Source organism: Kwoniella pini, chromosome 10 (genome assembly GCF_000512605.2).
Source record: "Kwoniella pini CBS 10737 chromosome 10, complete sequence".
Classification (NCBI taxonomy): Eukaryota; Fungi; Basidiomycota; class Tremellomycetes; order Tremellales; family Cryptococcaceae; genus Kwoniella; species Kwoniella pini.
Window position 1 is genome coordinate 571521 of NC_091725.1, and position 18303 is coordinate 589823.

At 39.3% G+C, this 18303-nt stretch overlaps 5 protein-coding genes across 5 annotated transcripts; all 5 read left to right on the forward strand.

Moving 5' to 3' along the window:
• Nucleotides 1-23: 23 nt before the first annotated feature.
• Nucleotides 24-5546, forward strand: I206_107012 (protein CFT1; the record flags this gene model as incomplete). The annotated part of the gene is made up of 20 exons (XM_070203439.1): nucleotides 24-332; nucleotides 415-567; nucleotides 642-865; nucleotides 930-1669; nucleotides 1750-1913; nucleotides 1983-2051; nucleotides 2104-2265; nucleotides 2329-2464; nucleotides 2524-2696; nucleotides 2761-2833; nucleotides 2957-3234; nucleotides 3300-3641; nucleotides 3714-3906; nucleotides 3973-4199; nucleotides 4262-4417; nucleotides 4508-4654; nucleotides 4730-4877; nucleotides 4936-5073; nucleotides 5173-5302; nucleotides 5372-5546. 20 exons carry the CDS (start codon nucleotides 24-26, stop codon nucleotides 5544-5546), a joined length of 4137 nt encoding a protein of 1378 aa, XP_070059540.1.
• Nucleotides 5547-6091: 545 nt separating this feature from the next.
• I206_107013 (uncharacterized protein) lies at nucleotides 6092-7029 on the forward strand (the record flags this gene model as incomplete). The annotated part of the gene is made up of 3 exons (XM_019157165.1): nucleotides 6092-6147; nucleotides 6372-6535; nucleotides 6755-7029. The coding sequence occupies 3 exons, from the start codon at nucleotides 6092-6094 to the stop codon at nucleotides 7027-7029; spliced, it is 495 nt and encodes a 164-aa protein (XP_019009883.1).
• A 359-nt stretch (nucleotides 7030-7388) lies between these two features.
• Nucleotides 7389-8104, forward strand: I206_107014 (uncharacterized protein; the record flags this gene model as incomplete). The annotated part of the gene is made up of 5 exons (XM_019157164.1): nucleotides 7389-7416; nucleotides 7479-7542; nucleotides 7608-7623; nucleotides 7679-7777; nucleotides 7850-8104. The coding sequence occupies 5 exons, from the start codon at nucleotides 7389-7391 to the stop codon at nucleotides 8102-8104; spliced, it is 462 nt and encodes a 153-aa protein (XP_019009882.1).
• Nucleotides 8105-9021: 917 nt separating this feature from the next.
• I206_107015 (uncharacterized protein) lies at nucleotides 9022-12563 on the forward strand (the record flags this gene model as incomplete). Its single annotated transcript, XM_019157163.1, has 2 exons — nucleotides 9022-12477; nucleotides 12549-12563. The coding sequence occupies 2 exons, from the start codon at nucleotides 9022-9024 to the stop codon at nucleotides 12561-12563; spliced, it is 3471 nt and encodes a 1156-aa protein (XP_019009881.1).
• Nucleotides 12564-15225: 2662 nt separating this feature from the next.
• I206_107016 (uncharacterized protein) lies at nucleotides 15226-17941 on the forward strand (the record flags this gene model as incomplete). The annotated part of the gene is made up of 6 exons (XM_019157162.1): nucleotides 15226-15429; nucleotides 15487-15608; nucleotides 15662-16370; nucleotides 16428-17556; nucleotides 17620-17736; nucleotides 17802-17941. The coding sequence occupies 6 exons, from the start codon at nucleotides 15226-15228 to the stop codon at nucleotides 17939-17941; spliced, it is 2421 nt and encodes an 806-aa protein (XP_019009880.1).
• Between the last annotated feature and the right edge of the window lie 362 nt (nucleotides 17942-18303).

Consider the following 18303-nt stretch of genomic DNA (forward strand, 5'->3'; position numbering starts at 1 on the left):
ATTTGAGCTTGTGGTGTAGCAAGATGCACGCATTACATCAAACCCTTTTACCATCTTCTTCAATACATCATTCACTTTATTTACCAAATTTTACACCTTCAACAATTTATCCATTACCAAAACCAATATCAAATATTGATAATAATAATAATAATTCTCATGAAGTCAAAGTAATAGGTAATCTAATAGTAGCAGGTGGAGAAAATTTAAGAATATTTGAAATTCGTGAATCTATTGAAATTCCTATAAATAATTCATTAAAACAAGAAGAAGATATTGAAGAAGGTGAAGAAAGATTAGGTGATGGTTTTTACGATGATGGACATTCTAAAGTATGTCTTATTTCTTTGTTTTTTTCTTTTTTTTTTGGTTTAAAGTATAATTTTAAATTAATTTTTGTTTTGATTATTAAAGAGAGATCCTATTAAATTTGAAATTAAAAGAAAATTACATTTATTAACTCAATATGAATTAAATGGAACTATTACTGGACTTTCAGGAATAAGAACTATTGAAAGTAGTGTAGATGGTTTAGATAGATTATTAGTTTCTTTTGAACATGCAAAGGTATGTATTTTATCAATATTTCCAAATCAATAATCATTGTGTGTTAACCTTGTAAAAATCTCTTTTTTTTCTAGATGGCTTTACTTGAATGGTCAAGAGGTTCAATATCAACAGTTTCTTTACATACATATGAAAGATGTTCACAAATGATTTCAGGAGATTTACAAACTTATTTACCTATGCTTAGAACAGATCCTTTATCTAGATTAGCAGTTCTTAGTTTACCTGAAGATAGTTTGGCAGTTTTACCTGTTTTACAAGAACAATCTGAATTAGATTCAATAGAAGGATATCCAAGGTAAATTCATTCATTTATACGCTTCCTTCGATTAAAAATGAGCTTATATTTTGTACGAATGCAGAGATGTTCCTTATTCACCTTCATTTGTTTTATCACTTTCTGACGTTTCACCAAATTTAAAAAATCTTCAAGATCTTTTATTTTTATCAGGTTTTCATTCTCCAACATTAGCTTTACTTTATTCACCTTTACATACATATTCAGGTAGATATCAAACTATAAAAGATAATTATTGTTTAGAAATTAGAACAATTGATTTATCATCCGGTGGAACATATCCTCTTTTAACTTCAGTAACAGGTTTACCATCAGATAGTCTTTATTTAGTTTCATGTCCATCTGAATTAGGTGGAGTAGTTTTAATTACTTCTACTGGAATTGTTCATATAGATCAATCAGGTAGAATAATTGGAACAAGTGTAAATGCTTGGTGGAATTATGCTACAAATCTTAAAACTGATCATCAATCTGAAAATAATAAAATAAATTTAGAAGGATCAAAATGTTTATTTGTAAATCCTAGAGATATGTTATTAATACTTCAAAATGGTGATGTACATCAAGTTAGATTTGAAATGGATGGTAGAAGTGTAGGACAAATTAAAATTGATCAATCTTCAAGCTCTGTACCTCCACCGTCTAGTGTAGTAGTTGCTGGAGATAAAGCTCTTTTTGTTGGAAGCGCAGAAGGTGATTCCCTCTTAGGTAGAATTAATGAAGAGAGGGAAGTCTTGACAAATGGAGATGAAGTTAAATTGGAAGAAGATAAGAAGGATGAAATGGATGTTGATTGGGATGAAGGTATGTCTCGATTCACATTCCGCATTGCCTTTATTGTATATTGGAGAGCTTCAGCATTAATGACTGTAACAATTCTACAGATCTGTATGGTGATATAAATGACTCGACAAATGGCGGGCTAGCAAACGGACATAAAAAGGAGCTGACTGGGCCAACCAAGATATCGGTGGCACCTTATGATGTACTGGAAGGGACTGGAAAGATAATGGATATAGAGTTCGGAATAGCAGCAACAGACCAAGGGGTAAGCAAATGCCTTTGACTGATTACAATACCATGATATATTAGCTCACTGTGCATATTCGATGATTAGACGAGAACATATCCTCAGCTAGTAGCGCTCAGCGGAGGAAGTAGAAATTCCACATTGAACGTATTTCGAGTGAGTTAGTCCGCCGCACCTCAAGGAACGCAGCTGATGACTGTATACATAGCGTGGTATTCCAATAACGAAGAGACGTCGATTTAACGAATTATCATCTTCGGACGCAGTATGGTTCCTCCCTATAGATCGACCATCGGGTCAGAAATTCAAAGATATTTCAGATTCCGAGCGAACAACCATGTTATTTAGTACGGAGAGGAACGCAACACGGGTGAGTAATCTTGTGATATGTCGTTTACTCAGATGGCTGATAGTCTTTTCCTTCGATTACTAGGTTTTTGCATTGACGAATAAAGCGACTCCGGAACAAATTGGTAGGATTGATGGAAAGACTTTGAATGCAGCACCTTTTTTCCAACGAAGTTGCGTCATGCATGTCACACCTGCCGAAGTATCCCTGCTGGATAGTAGTAAGTTGAAGACGCTTCGTCGCGATTCATCAAACGACGATGCTAATCAAGCTCTATAGACGGAAAGCGAATACAGTCTGTATGCTCTGGATCCGACTTGCCGCCCATCACCAGCGCTAGTATCTCGGACCCATATGTCGCGATACGCAGATTGGATGGAAGCGTGTCGTTCTTCGTTGGTGATACAGTGGCTAGGACTGTATCAGAGGTATCAATAGTAGCAGAGGGCTCCGTGAGTTGAGCTACAACCTCCTCTAAAATACCCAGAGCTTTACTGATAAGATGAATATCTGCAGGAGGGACCTTTGTGTCAAACAATCGAAGTGTTCTCAGATACTACAGGTATATATCGGACATTCGAACCGTCTAGTACAGCCGACTCATCCCAAATGAATGGACAATCCTCCACCCACCGGTCGGACGCTATCAAGCAAGGTCAACAATCGAGGATGCAATTGACACAACAACAGATTAAGCGTTTACAAGACCAAGAACCTGCCATTTCCACTGATGCCCCAAGTATGGAGAACGCAATGAATGCCTCAAAGGGCACACAATGGTTATCGCTCCTCACTAACCAAGGAGAATTACAAATTCGCTCTCTGCCTGACTTGAAGGTCGTTCTTCAGACTGATGGACTTGGCTCATCCGCTCCTACTTTCACGGACGATCTTGTTGATGGACTATTGAATTTCGACGAAGTGGAAGATCCTATCAAGCAAATATCATTTTGTCCAATTGGAAAGGCAACTGTGCGACCACATTTACTGGTAAGTCGATCTAGGTGAAATATAGGTAAATTAGCTCATTTATATTGATTGCGCTATGATTTTAGGCTTTACATGAATCAGGTCGATTGAACGCATATGAAGCACAACCTAGATTTACGGTTGATTCGTCAACACAGACTAGAAGATCATTAGCCGTCAGATTTAGAAAAGTCCATACTCAATTGTTACCTATATCAGGTGGATCAACTAAATTACCATACACGATAATACCTTTCTCTCAAATTGAGGGGATCACAGGAGCTTTTATTACTGGTGAAAAACCACATTGGATAGTAGGAAGTGAAGCGCATCCACTCAGAACTTATGCTCTGAAACAAGCTGCTATGGCTTTCGGAAGGACTACTCATTTGGGTGGAAAAGGAGAATATTTCATTAGGATCGAAGATGTAAGTCTTCTGACCACTCGCTTTGTTCGTGATATCAGAGAACCATACCTTATCATTTCATTGCCAATATAGGGTTCTTTCATTTGTTATCTCCCCACTACACTGAATACTGATTTTGCCATTCCATGTGATCGATATGATATGGATCGAGTCTACACTTCGATAGCGTTCGATCCAACATCCGCACATTATGTAGGTGCGGCCAGTATATCAGTACCTTTCCAGGCGTATGATGAGGAAGGTGAAATTCAGTTAGGTCCAGAAGGTATGTTCAATCTCATTATAACCTTATTATGGTCATCTCATCGCTGACAAACCCATATCGATATAGGTGAAAACCTGATTCCACCTACAAATCAACGATCTACTCTTGAATTATTTTCACAAGGTTCAGATCCTTGGAGAGTAGTTGATGGATATGATTTTGATCAAAATGAAGAGATACTTTGTCTTGAAAGTGTTACGTTGGAATCTCAAGGTGCTGAAGGTGGTTATAGAGATTTTATAGCTGTTGGAACTGGTTTCAATTTTGGAGAGGACAGAGCAACCAGAGGTAATGTGAGTGTTTGACTACAATTTGATGCAGTGACTTCCACTGATATTTCGGTAATTGACTTTAGACATACATCTTCGAAATCGTTGAAACTGTTGGAACGGGCGGTAAAGCACCGATCTCAGGATGGATCTTGAAATTGCGTGCGAAAGATCCAGCTAGAAACCCTGTTTCTGCTATCAGTCATATAAATGGGTATCTCTTAAACTCCAATGGACCGAAGGTGAGTAGATACTACCATCTCACTTTTGTCATATCACTGCCCAAATTTGATATTCCGTTATGTGGTTGCTGATCATCAATTTCACGGCAGATCTACGTCAAAGGTTTCGATGATGATCAACAACTTATGGGTTTAGCTTTCTTAGATGTCCAGATTTACGTTACTAGTATGAAGGTTTTCAAGAACTTCATTCTCATTAGCGATATCAATAAAAGTTTCTGGTTTGTCACCTTGCAAGTATGTCGTGATCTCCATCTCATCCTGTATATGGGAAAATGCTTAATGACAATGTTTTGTAATTCGCATTGATAGGAAGATCCATATAAACTCACAACTATTAGTAAAGACTTGCAACCTGTATCACCACTCGTTACTGATTTCCTAGTTCATGAAGGTCAGATGACGTTTATCTCTAATGATAGAGAGGGTAATATGAGAATGTTAGATTTTGATCCATCCGGTGAGTGAAGGATAGTACCACTTTAACAAGCTCAACTTATCATTCGTATATAACACAGATCCCGACTCGCTTAATGGAGAAAGGGTATTATTGAGAACCGAGTATCATACGGGAGCACCAGTTACTGCTTCAAAGGTGATTGCTAGGCGTAAAACGGCCGAAGAGGAATGGGCACCACAAACTCAAATTATATATGGTGAGTGCAATCTTGTTTTGATCCACCGTAATGACCTAAGATGAACAAGTGGTTTGTTGCGAGTTGAGAACTGATTTTGTATTGTTTTATATTGTTTAGCCACGGCGGATGGAGCTTTGACGACTTTGGTTTCTGTCAAAACAGCACGATTTAAAAGATTACAATTAGTATCAGATCAATTAGTAAGAAATGCTCAACACATTGCAGGTTTGAATCCAAAAGCATATAGGTAATTCCCTGATTTCATATGAATTCTTAATAATCATCAGCTAATAAGCGTTTTTTCCGAATTATTCAGGACGGTACAAAATGATTTATTACCTAAACCATTATCTAAAGGTATTTTAGATGGAACTTTACTTTCTCATTTTGCATTACAACCTTTAAATAGACAAAAAGAGATGATGAGGCAAATTGGAACCGACGCTGTTACTGTTGCTAGTGATTTAGCTGCTTTAGGAGGATTTTGGTGATCACCATTACAATACTTTACATACTCAATGAAGCTTGTATGCAAATCCAAATGATTTATTAAGTGACAGATTTGCCAGCGATTGATCCATTTTCGCTGGACTGACACTGGTAGTCTAACTTTTGAACCTTTAACTCGAGGCTTGCGTAGAAGGCATATCGATTGAATATATCTCATTGCGATGAAACGCCATGCGATTCATCTCTGTTTACCAATCCTTTGATTCTCATCGCGTCATTATATTTATCATCAGTTCAAAAGTGATCAATAACCTCTCTGCTGCTGCTGCTACAGCAAAAACATACGTCATCATCTCCATTGTGTTGAACCGATGGTCGAAAGGATTATCAGAAGTCTGGCTTATAAAAAGAGGCAAAGAAAACAAGCTTTTATCATTATACCATGTCTCTCGGGGATTATATAGTCTCATCAAGGTATAGGAATGATTCGTTCTTTGTTTCTTCTTCTCTCTCTCATCTTATCTTCTATACAGTCTTATCAGCGCTTAAACGTCTAGATCAAATATCAATAAATTTAGTAAGCATTATGAATGACGATACCACAACCCAAGTGACGCCATCAGTCAGTACCACTGAAAGAAGGTGAGTGCTATACTTCGAATCGTAGCCTCTGTCCTTGGCGATAAGTAATACTTGTTTTCCTCATACAACAGGTGGCCTTGGAAGACGACGGCTTCCTTACAAGGAAAAGTACTCCATAATTCCATCAAATATCACGACAGTCGATTTCAGCCAAAGTAAGGGGAAGATTGTTATCTATGATCTCATCATGCAGTATATTTGATTGATCACTCTTCTTTTGGTAGACACACCAACAACCTTTTCCTCGAGGATATTTGCGCATGCCCAACCTGCGATACTGTTGCGGCTTCTGTATCTGAAAAACTTCATTTTAAAGACGTAAACGCTCCTTCATATTATGATGGCGACCGATCAAATGGCAATAAATGGCATTTGAAAACAGAAGCTTGTAAGTCATGTAAGGACTTCGGCAGCCATTGGAGACCTAGGATGTCCTTTTGCGAGTTTGCAGAAAAGTACAATCGCAGTTTGGGAGGAAAGAATTTTAATGCTCTAACAAAGAATGCCAATACCCTGAGAAGTGGTAAGTGTGTTGGTTACATTTCGTTTATGATAAGTCATCCAAGGGGGTAGTTGATCGAGAAATGGCGGCTGATAGCTCTACCAGCATTCAAAAGACTCTTTGTGCCGAATTTCAAAGATAATCTTTCTGCTAAACTTGCTGCGATTGATGGAACTGCCTCGGCTACCACCGCAAACTCGGAATCTGAGGATAAGTCTCTTGAAGGATCAAACTTAGATATGTCACAGCTACCCATCCGCATCAGAGATACTGACACTAACGAAGAAACTCTCGAAGAGAACGGTTGTTCAGAGGGTGGTGATGGAATGGGGTCAGAAAGAGTAGGATTACCCTTCCGTACCGCTTGTGATGAAGCTTGATGTGTTTCGACATCAACCGGACTCTTTACAGAACATTCGTAGTAAGACTATCCTTGTGACAGTGAGAGATTTTTCGGCTTGTAGGCTTGTTAATCATTATGCAGGTGGAAGTGATATAAAGATGATATCGATCCAATGGATTTGTATTTTACGCATAGACGCCATATCACTGGTCATAGATAGCAAAAACACTGATGCCACATAATTCGGAATGACGTCACATCCATCAATCGTCAACTTTCGATCAAACCAGATTAACAGTTCAGATATTCAGTTCTGTTTGCATATGCTCGAGCAGTGTATATCAAAGATAGAAAATTCCCACTGCCATCTAGATTTATCAAGAAAACATAGCAAACATGTCTTTGTCAGGTTCCACAGCTGAAGGTAAGCTGGACCTATTGCTTCACCGCACGTAATTTTCATCAAGCTAATTTTGTATTTCGAAGATAATGCCAAAACCAATGATATTGGGTTGATGAACAATAATATCCAGGGCCCAGAGCCTACAAGGTGAGTCAATGCAATTACCCAGAAGATATCAAGGTCGTGGAAGCTAAGAATGTTCATGTCATCAGAGAGAACCCAGGTGGAGTGAGTGAGAAATTGTAATTGTGAAGCAGACATTTTCGATTAATTCAAGTATTAGGTATTTCCACAAGTAGGTTCTCAACCAGCTGAACCTGGTTCTATGCCTGGATCAGGAGCTCCAGATCATCATGGAGATGTCAGAGGTGTTTTCGGTAATGTAAGTCTCTTCATGGCATCCTTCAATCATAGAACGCAAGCGCTGAATATGTTACGTTTTAATCTACATTAGCCTCAAATGTTTAGCGATACATTCGGACATCTTTCCTCGGCCTTCACAGATGCGATAAATAAGATCAAAGATGAATCTGGATCAGGTTTAGGATCAGTCGCTAAAACCCTTATCGACAAATTGGAGAACATGCGAGGTGAAGTCGATGGATGGAGGCAAGGTAAAGGATTAGAAGAGGTCGAAGAGGCTGGTGGGGAAAGAAACGAAAGTGTTGAGAGAGCAGAAGGTGATGGAGGTGGTTTATACGCTGATTAGTTTGGCTTGATGTGACGGGAGAAAATGGTAAAGTGAGTCAGTAGTTCTGACACAGTAATATTTTTGATTACAATACTGATATGTTGTTGTAATCTAGAATGTTGTATTTGAGCAAGAAATCGCAGAAAATGAGACATGCAACTTCGTAGGCCTTGATTTGCTATACAGGTTGTACAAGGAGTGCGGTATGTTACCGATATGAGAATTTGATTCTGTAGTATAATCCTGCATGATTGCGAAATAGCCCCTTATTACCCCGTTTCACCTTTTTCACCCTTCTCTTGCGAGTACATATGCTTAAATACCCTGCTATTGATGTCTCGGAAACATCCATGATCAATTATGAGAAGGGGCTAAAGGAACAGAACTAGCTAGAATTCCAATTCAGCGCTTAACATTTTCAATTCAATGGAAGTTGCCTTTGTTTACCTTTTTGGACAGAATTGCAATTCCACCCATTCAGCATTCCAGCATCTTTTCCGGATTGATTGCTTCATCAATTTCGACCAAATCGCTAACTATCAACCTGGAAGTCCTACAATGAGAACATGCATTACCTTACTGCTCTCTACCTTGCATCTTTTGGCTTCACCATGTTTCTTACCCTCGCACCAATATCGTTTCCTCTATGTCTCGCTAACTGCTTGTTTCGAATATACTAGCTTCTCGCTCACTTCGTTCTTTTAGACCTTCTTTGACCCCCTTCGCTGGTCGACTTCTCGTTGCTCAATCTGTTTATCGAAGGCTCTTACACAATCAATACTTGATCACCTATTTTATTTCGCCTCAACAGTCAGACGATATACAAAAGGGCGATTTGGTGAGTTTCTTCAATATGTCACTTGAGGTGAATTAATAGCTGAAACCAGTCTGCTATGTCACCTTGACAGCCCAGACAGAGTCTTCCCTAGTTCAGAATGCTCTTCCCAGCCATACTAGCTTGGTTATCACTTTTATCAACACTCATCTTAGCATCTTCTATCGGAACACTTACCGTTTCGCAATCACTGAACCAGCAATTTCCACCAGTTGGAAGAGTGGACCAGCCCTTTGAATGGACTTTCTCCGCCGATACTTTCTCCCCTGCAACATCATTGTCATATACAGCATTCAATCTTCCGCCCTGGCTTTCATTTGTAGGATCTACAAGGACATTTAGCGGCAATCCTACATCAGACGACGTTGGAACCAGATCAGTCCAAATTACAGCTACGACTACCGACGGACAATCAAGTATATCAGATCATGTGGCTTTAGTCGTTTCTGACCTAGAGGGAAATATCACTTTAGGTCATTCAGTAGCCGATCAATTAAGTCTACCAAAATCGACTTCAATCACTTCTGCCTATCCTTTCAAGTCTTCTTCGCCCAATTATCCAGGAGTTAGAGTACCCCCAAATTGGTCATTTTCATTAGGTTTTACTCCAACAACTTTCATCGCGCCTACTAGAGTTTATTACTCGGCTACCTTGAAAGATGGTTCACCCTTGCCTGGCTGGTTGTCTTTCAATAATCAAACAGTAACCTTTGATGGTGTAACTCCAGCAGATTCTCCCGATGGTCAAATACTCGACATTCTATTATCAGGTTCAGACACTTTCGGTTTTTCAGATATTCAACAAAGTTTTACCATATTGATTTCCGCTCATGATTTGCAATTGATCAATCCGTTGATCATGAATATGACTCTAGGTTATCCAGGTGAAATTGGATTGCGAACCCTATTAAAGAGTGATATCAGTATAGATGGGAATGATGGAGATCTCAATATTAGCGATTTGACTACAGTCGAACTGGATACTAGCTCTCTTGGATGGCTTACATATAACCCAGCAAATATGAGTGTAACTGGATCTGCTCCTTCGAATCAGCAATCTGTTGAACTTCCTCTTGACATCACCGACAAATACGGTGATACGCTAAATACGACTATAAAAATGGCCTTCTACCCTTCTATCTTCAAATCTGATAAAATCGAGCCCATCATTCTGGAGTCAAACAAACTCGCTACAATATCGCTTGGACAATATCTTAGCAACTCAACAACGGACGATATCAACATCACGGCTTCTTTTGACCCGAAGGATGCAAGCTCATGGCTTACCCTATCTGATGATCAGAGATATCTGACGGGAACTACACCTGAAAATCCAGATTATGACGATGTTGTCGTTTCGCTTCGGGCTCAAGATTTAATTACGAACGCATACTCTAAATCGACAATGACTCTGTCTCTATTCAGCAATAGCACCGCATCGGTCAATCACACTTCCCATACGCATTCTCACGGATTATCAACAGGCACTACCGCTGCGATCTCGGTTGTCTGCTCCTTAGTAGGGATACTACTAGTGATTTTCCTACTTATGCAATGGAGACGTCGAAAAGCATCAGATGGTACGTCAAGAAGTATGAATGGGTATGGCTCAAAGTCACCCACAATGGATGAAGAAGGTAAATGGTCTTATGAAGCTGCTGAAACCCCTGCTCTCGAATATGTCGAAAAGATGGGAGGTGATCCAGCTACAACCCAGATGCTAGTCTTGGGTAGGATTGATGGTGGATCATCAGAAACAGTCGTTGGAGCTTACGGTCAACCAAACGCTCTTCCTCATTTGAGAATGGGAAGTGGTGGAAATGGACAATCAACAATGAATAGCAATGGAAGTCGATTGAAACGATCATTTTTATCTAATCCCTTTAGTAAATCCGATAAAAGAGTCATACCTAAAATATCGAATCCTATTATTATGCCTTCACTTAGTAACGCGGCATTCCAAGCTCAATTAGCAGCAGCAGTGGATAAAGCTGGAATAGTTAAAAGAGATACTGTTTATACAACTGGTGATGATCAATCAGAATCTGAAAGATCTGTAGGAGAATTCACGGCTACTCCATCATATTTAACAGGAAGTCAAATTGATCGATCACAAAATTCATCAAAATTATCGCAAAGATCAGATATGACTGGTAATTCTTCTAGCTATTTGGATAGAGAAACAATTATAACGGATGATTCTAAATTTGCGAAAACTTCAATAGGTGGACAATCTTCAAGAGCAAGTTGGGAATCTGAACCTCCTTTTGTATGGACAACAGGAGATACACCCGCCCCAGGAGAAACAAGTTTCCGATCTTCAGCCAGAAGTTCTTCTTCTGGTGTAACAACAAACGAAACTCATATTTCAATTGATCCAAATGCTCCTACCCAAAGAGCAGATTTCAAAATTACGAATATACCTATGCCTATTTCTTCTTCATCTTCCGCCAGACGAATAGCAAATAGAGCAGGATCTCCAATAGGCTCAATTAATTCTGAAAGTGAAGGGATAAGTATTGATAATATACACTTTCCAACTGATTCAGATTTAGCACATACAGAAACTTCTTCTTTATCAGGAGATGATCCAAATAATGGAGTAATAATTCAAACTGCATCAAGAATAGATGCAAGAAGAACACTTGATTCTCCTGCAACAGCAAGTTTAGCAAGTAGTCATACTGAAAGAGCACCTTCTGCAGCTGGATCAATAAATAGTCAAAATTCAAGAGCAGTACCTAGTCCAGTAATGACTACACATTCAAGATTAGTTAGTTTTGGTAAACAAAAAAAAGTAGAAGTTGAAAATCCTAATCCGAATAAAAGGGGAAGTATAAGTCATTCTGCTGTAATTGAAGCTGGAAGTATAGGTTTAGGTATAGGGCTAGGTACATCTAAAATTAATCCTACAACAACGAATAACGAAAGAGAAAGAATTTTTACACCTAGTCCACCACCTGAAAGTCCACTACCTTTACCACCAAATACAAAAGCTATAACTCGTCCAATAGTTGATGGATCAAGATCATCTAGTTCATCAAATAGTTTACCTTCTTTACCAAATACCCTACCTTCTTTACCTGCTTTACCAACTACATCTTCAATTGCTTCAAAAGCATCAATAGGAAGTAATAAGAAAAGTAAATTGAAATCAACCACAACATCATCAAGTTCAATACCAATATCATTGAAAAATAAAGGTAAATCACCTTTAACCAGTCCACAAAGAATTTTATTAGGTGTATCAGAACCTTTTCACTTTTATCCACCTTTATCTATAACACCTTCAAATTCTAGTTCAACAAATTCTTCAGGATCAACATCAAGGGATAATGATGATGTAGAATATATTGCATTTGTTGAAAAGAAATTAACAAGTACGAAAAAGAACGGAAGTTTGATTATAAACTTAACTGAATTACCTGATTGGCTTCATTTTGAAGATGGAGAATTATGGGGTGTACCTAGACAACAGGATCGAGGAGAAATCGATATTAGAATTGTGGAGAGAAGATCAGATGATGAAAAAGTAGTTGGCAGATTTTCTTTAGAAGTGAGTCATCAAAATCTTTTTAACCTTGAAATTCATAGAGTTTATTAAGCTAATGGGAATTCTAAAAATAGGTTGTCGGTAGGTGAAAGCAATAATAAGCTGAACAAGAATTCAGTTTATTCTACAAATAATTCATTTAAATAGAATTGTAAATTATGATTTGACTCAATTTATCGATTTGGTATTTTTGTATATGGTGAAGAATATCCCTTTTAGAATAACGAATATAACGTTTGATTATAGATATGCATACCATTTCAATATGAGAACTTGATTATGAGGTGTCCGTGGTTTACCATAAAGCGATCCATTCTATACTTATCAAAAGTCCATATTTGGAGAAAAGAACATATTTCAAGGTAAAAAGCGAAATTAATATTTTAGGTTGCCCTAAAATAGTTGATTCGAGTTATATTGTAGGCCTTTTAGTTGACTCGTATCCCGTAAAATAGAGGATATGGTCTTGAGAAAGGCCAGTTTGGTTGCAAAACGGAATAAAATAGCTGAGGTGGGTTGCAGTGATGGGAATGCTGATAAGCTATGCTCAAGCGTTTGCTGATTTTTTTGTATGTAGATCAGTGTGATCAATGTAGTAATATAGTAAGGGTCAGTGTTCGGCAGGAGTAAATTGAAGAGAAGTATAGACTGAAGAGCAAAGAATGATCATATAGTACGATGATTTTTGGATTTAAGTGGACATGTCATAACGATAAAAGAGCAATTAATGAAATACAAAATGTGATAGTGAATGTAATCTAAGATTTCCCCACTCTCTAATTCGATATGAAAAGATCGATAACAAAAGAGATAACAAGGAGGAAATGAAAGATTGATTTTATTATTGGCCCATTCAGGAATCGTACATTGCGGTGGTGAAGCAAATACGAGCAGATGGAGCCGTAGTGTGTGAAGGATTTAGAAAAAGGAAGAGAAAAGCGATTTAATGGATATACATGCTGGGTAGTAGCTATGCCACGGCAGGAAGTGGGGTACCTTGCGGATAACAGTCGGCACTTGACATCAGAAAGATAAACCAGCACAGTGAAGCAAATGAGCACTTGCGTGTCAAAGAACAAAAGAATTATCAGATCTATGATGGTCAGCAAACGCAAAGCCAGATCATCAAGAAAATACCAGTATTCATTTCGAGATCTTGTTCAATCGGCGACTAAACGATGGCGTGCGAAATATGATACCATCTACGACGATCATGTAGATATTCCGAATTTGCGAGGAAAGGTAGCGAGATGAAATGACATTGAAAATAGAACATTCGTAAAAGATAAGAGAGTATCGATGGTATCATCTATCAAAGGGAGATAAGGATATCCTTAAACAACTAAATAAAGAGAACAAGAAAAGCAAGCATGAAAAGTAAAGAGAACTAGAGAGTTAGAAGAATTCCGAAATTTTGAATAAAACGCGAGATTGCGCAAGTGAAATTTCGATGTCGTGATTGTTTATCGGCGTTCGCCATTTAATCCAAAAATCATCTCATTCATTCGCAAACGACGAGATGCCTTTAAATCCCGAATTGCGATTCAGGAATGAGAAATTAGCAGTGGGAATTAGGAATTCGTGAACAAGAAAGATGACGAGCTCGGAGTGACAGCTTTCGTTCGGGGACCCGAGGTTACGAATTCATTTACCAATATCAGATAAGAAGACGATTTTTCAGCTAAGTTAACAAAGTCGAACTTCGGGATTGTATGACACCATTCATAATGAGATCTCGGTCTTCCGAGATTATTTGGAATAAACAAAACATCACATGGTTAAATCCGATGTCGCAATTCTACGTCAATTACCTTGAAATCGCATTGCACCATAACGCATGGACCAAGTTTTCAATCACGCCTTCATGAGATGCTCTATCTTGGTATTGCATAGGCCGAAGAAGCCAGCTAAGACTGCTGTAGAGCGGGGTTCAGGAACTGGCGTCCGTTTAACAAAGATCGCCCATGCAATTGTGATAGATCTCTTCTACGGTTTATGGCGAAATCCGAAACTCTCCTCTTGATTGTCCATGAAATGCAACAACAAGCAAATGACACCTTCTTACGTGCTCGCCTTGGGCAGTATACATGTTGCATTGTAAACGTTCATGACCAAGAGCATGCACAAGCGCATGCGTATTGATGATCATGATGCAATGATGAGTCACTTACGGCTGTCGTGTCCAGATTTGCTCTTGTTTCATCCTATGTAAGGACGAAAATCTATCATTTGAAAACATCAATCTAGATAGATATCTGGAATAATTAATATCTAGGGCTATAAAGGAAGAATTCGAGTATACATGAGTACTATCGGCTCAACCCGATTATTTGAAGTTTTACGGGAGTAATTACGATTACACCAACCCTGAGATTAGTTTTTTCACTAATTGATTAGAAAAACATTTCACCACTGATTTTAGTGTATTCGTAATTAATCGTAATTAGATGATTTTCTTTCGTTTTGATACAACCAACGGTCACGTACTTCAAACGTAAGATCCTCTATTTTCAACAATTCTCATTACAATCCTTCTCACTCATCAATATCACCACAGTCCACTACATGACCCTTCTTGAACCTTGACTGTACTCTTACGAATCATCATAACCGTCCTTGACCTACATAATACGAAACAAATTTAATAGAAAGCAAAAAAACACTCAAAAAGACAGGCTAGATCAGTCAGACGACATCTGACGACTCCATTGCCACTCACCTTTTCTTGAAACCCGGTCAGAATACCTCAGAATGGCGACTTCACCTAATTCTGCACCAGCAAACCTGTCTTCTTTCCCTGTTGCCTCTTCGTCCCGTTCGAATGGTCATCCACATCTATACCCCTATCCGGAGCAAGAGACAGAACTAGATGTCATTCCTACTAGGGCAGGGAGAAAGCTATGTGTTAGACATAAGCAAATGGCTAATCAGAATGTCAACGAGAAATTGCAAAGGGTAAGTCAGATCGTGATGTGTATCTATCACCGGAATAATGTTGATTCAAACATATAGTCGCTGGATAACCTGAGTCAATCCGAAAGAGCTGCTATCACTTCAATGTGGTCAACATTCTCGAACGCACCGCATGGGAAACGAAAGCTCATCTTGGAAGGTATACTGACCATGTGTTGTTTGTACGTACAACGCTGTGATTCCTTGACATGAAGATGCTGATAATCTTCTGTAGCTCTCAATTATCACATCTTTCCGACTCACTCAACCAGATCATCAGAATTGACCCCTTTTCCCTACTGCCTCGAGAAACCTCTCTTCGAATTCTTGGATATCTTGATGCCTTTTCGCTCGGTAAAGCAGCTCAAGTTAGTAAATCATGGAAGGCTTTAGCAGATGATGACTTGCTATGGAGAAGAATGTGTGGTCAACATATTGATAGAAAATGTGAGAAATGTGGATGGGGTTTACCATTGTTGGAAAGGAAGAGATTGAGGGTGGAATTAAAAGATCGAAGTCCGGCTACATTGGTTGAACACGATCACAAACACGATGATCATCATGAGCTCTCACATAGTCATTCGGGTCTTTCGAGAGTAGTCACGAGGAGCGAAGTGTTATCGGGACATCTTACAGCCACCACAGATGGTTTCGACGGATTTGGCTTATCAAGCGAGATAGGCTTGAAATCTTGTGACATGCCCGCTATGTTTAACAGTGCCTCAACTTTGAAACGAAGTGCTCCATCAACTCCCGAATCCTTGCCTTCGAAGAAATCAAAAATCAAAGATAGTGACACTGAAGAAGAGGTCTTGCTCCAATCGAAAAATGGTCACTTGACTAGAGATGTCAGGCTAACCAGACCCTGGAAGACTGTCTATTGTGAACGTTTGATGGTAGAAAGGAATTGGAGAAAAGGGAGATTCAACCATCGTTTATTGAGAGTAAGTCAAGTCTGCTCATCGCTCTTATGCCTCAGGCTGATTAGGATGACTCCACAGGGTCATACGGACGGGGTCATGTGTCTCCAATACCATACAACTCTTACCAATCCCTCTTATCCTGTCTTGATCACTGGTTCATACGATCGTACTGTCCGAGTGTGGAACCTTGACTCTGGCGAAGAAGTCCGAGTGCTCACTGGTCATACGCGAGCTGTTCGAGCACTTCAATTCGACCAAATGCTTCTGTTCACCGGTGCTATGGACGGAACTGTCAGAATGTGGAACTGGAGAGCTGGAGAATGTCTTCGAGTAATGGATGGTCACACCGACGGCGTTATTGCACTAAATTACAATGGTTACCTCTTAGCTTCTGGATCAGCAGATTCGACCATACAAGTATGGAACTTCCGATCTGGAAATAAATTCGTCCTTCGCGGTCACGAAGAATGGGTAAACAGCGTCGTCTTGTGGGATGGTAAATCCTCGCCTTCGGACGTCGATCCCACTCTTCCGCCCAGCTTTACTCAAGCAGTCTCGTCAAGATGCTCAAAAGCCAAATCACCAGGACTATCAAGCGATTCAGAATCTCGACAACAAGCCTCTCCACCCGATATCGACGTTGGAGCTATGCTGTTCTCAGCATCAGATGATGGTACAATCAAACTTTGGGATTTGACCGACCAAACTTGCATCAGAACGTTCGAGGGTCATAAAGCTCAGGTGCAAAGTATGAAACTACTCATGGTTGATATGTCTGAAGATGAGATCACTCAACGAGATATTCAACAGCAAAGAGAACAAAGACAACTTACTCCCGCTGAAAACGGTCAATTTGTCTCTGGTAATCAATATGGCTCGCCTCCACATGCACCGATCGACCTAAGTACCGTAGATACTCCGGAGGGATTTAACCCTGTTGAACACAGAGGACGATCCAGAAATGCAGTAATCAAACCTCGAGTATACGTTCACTCTCCCAACGGAGGCTCTTCGAGAAAGGACAATTCCGAAAGGGATAGATCGAGAGGTCGGGAGAAGAAGGCTATCTTGGCGACTGGTTCCCTCGACGGTACAGTGAAGATATGGGATGTCGACTCTGGTAAAGAACAATCCACGTTGTTTGGACATATTGAAGGTGTTTGGTCTGTAGATATCGATGCGTTGAGGCTCGCTTCGGCTTCTCATGGTGAGTGTGGTAAAAAGGAACAAGACTTAGCATAGTTATACTGACTATATTTCGCACGTGCAGATCGAACCATCAAAGTATGGGATAGAGAATCAGGTCAATGTGTCCAAACTTTAGTCGGGCATAGAGGTGCGGTCACTTCGCTTCAACTAAGCGACGATATGATCGTTTCCGGATCAGGTGAGTCATCTCGATTGCAATTGTCGAAATCATTTATAGGATCTGACTGAAGATTTCGTTCACAGACGACGGGGACGTTATGATTTGGAACTTTGCGCCCAATTCCGGTAATAACAGTAACGGCAACGGCAGTGGAACTCCAATTCTTGGAGGCGATTGCACTCCGGATCCACAGCAAGGTACCATCACGCCTATTCAAGAATAGAACAATCATCGTATTGCATAGCATGACAAACCAAAAAAGCAAAAGAAAACAAGGTGAAACATCTCGAACATCTTGAAAGAAAATCAATGTATATTCCCGTCTTGTAAAACCCCACAAACCCCACAACGATTTATGATATCCTTGTATTTTGTACATACCTTTAAATCACCTTGTATATCCCGTTGTCTATATATACATTGGAATTCATGTTGGAAGAGAGAGCAGCGTATTAGAGATCTCATAATAGCTCCGTAAGAGGAAGTTTGGGACGAATGATCGCTTCAAGTTAAAAAATCATTATATTATAATGCATAATAATGATCATGTGCAATTTGCCATTTCGCGTATGATTGTTCAATTGA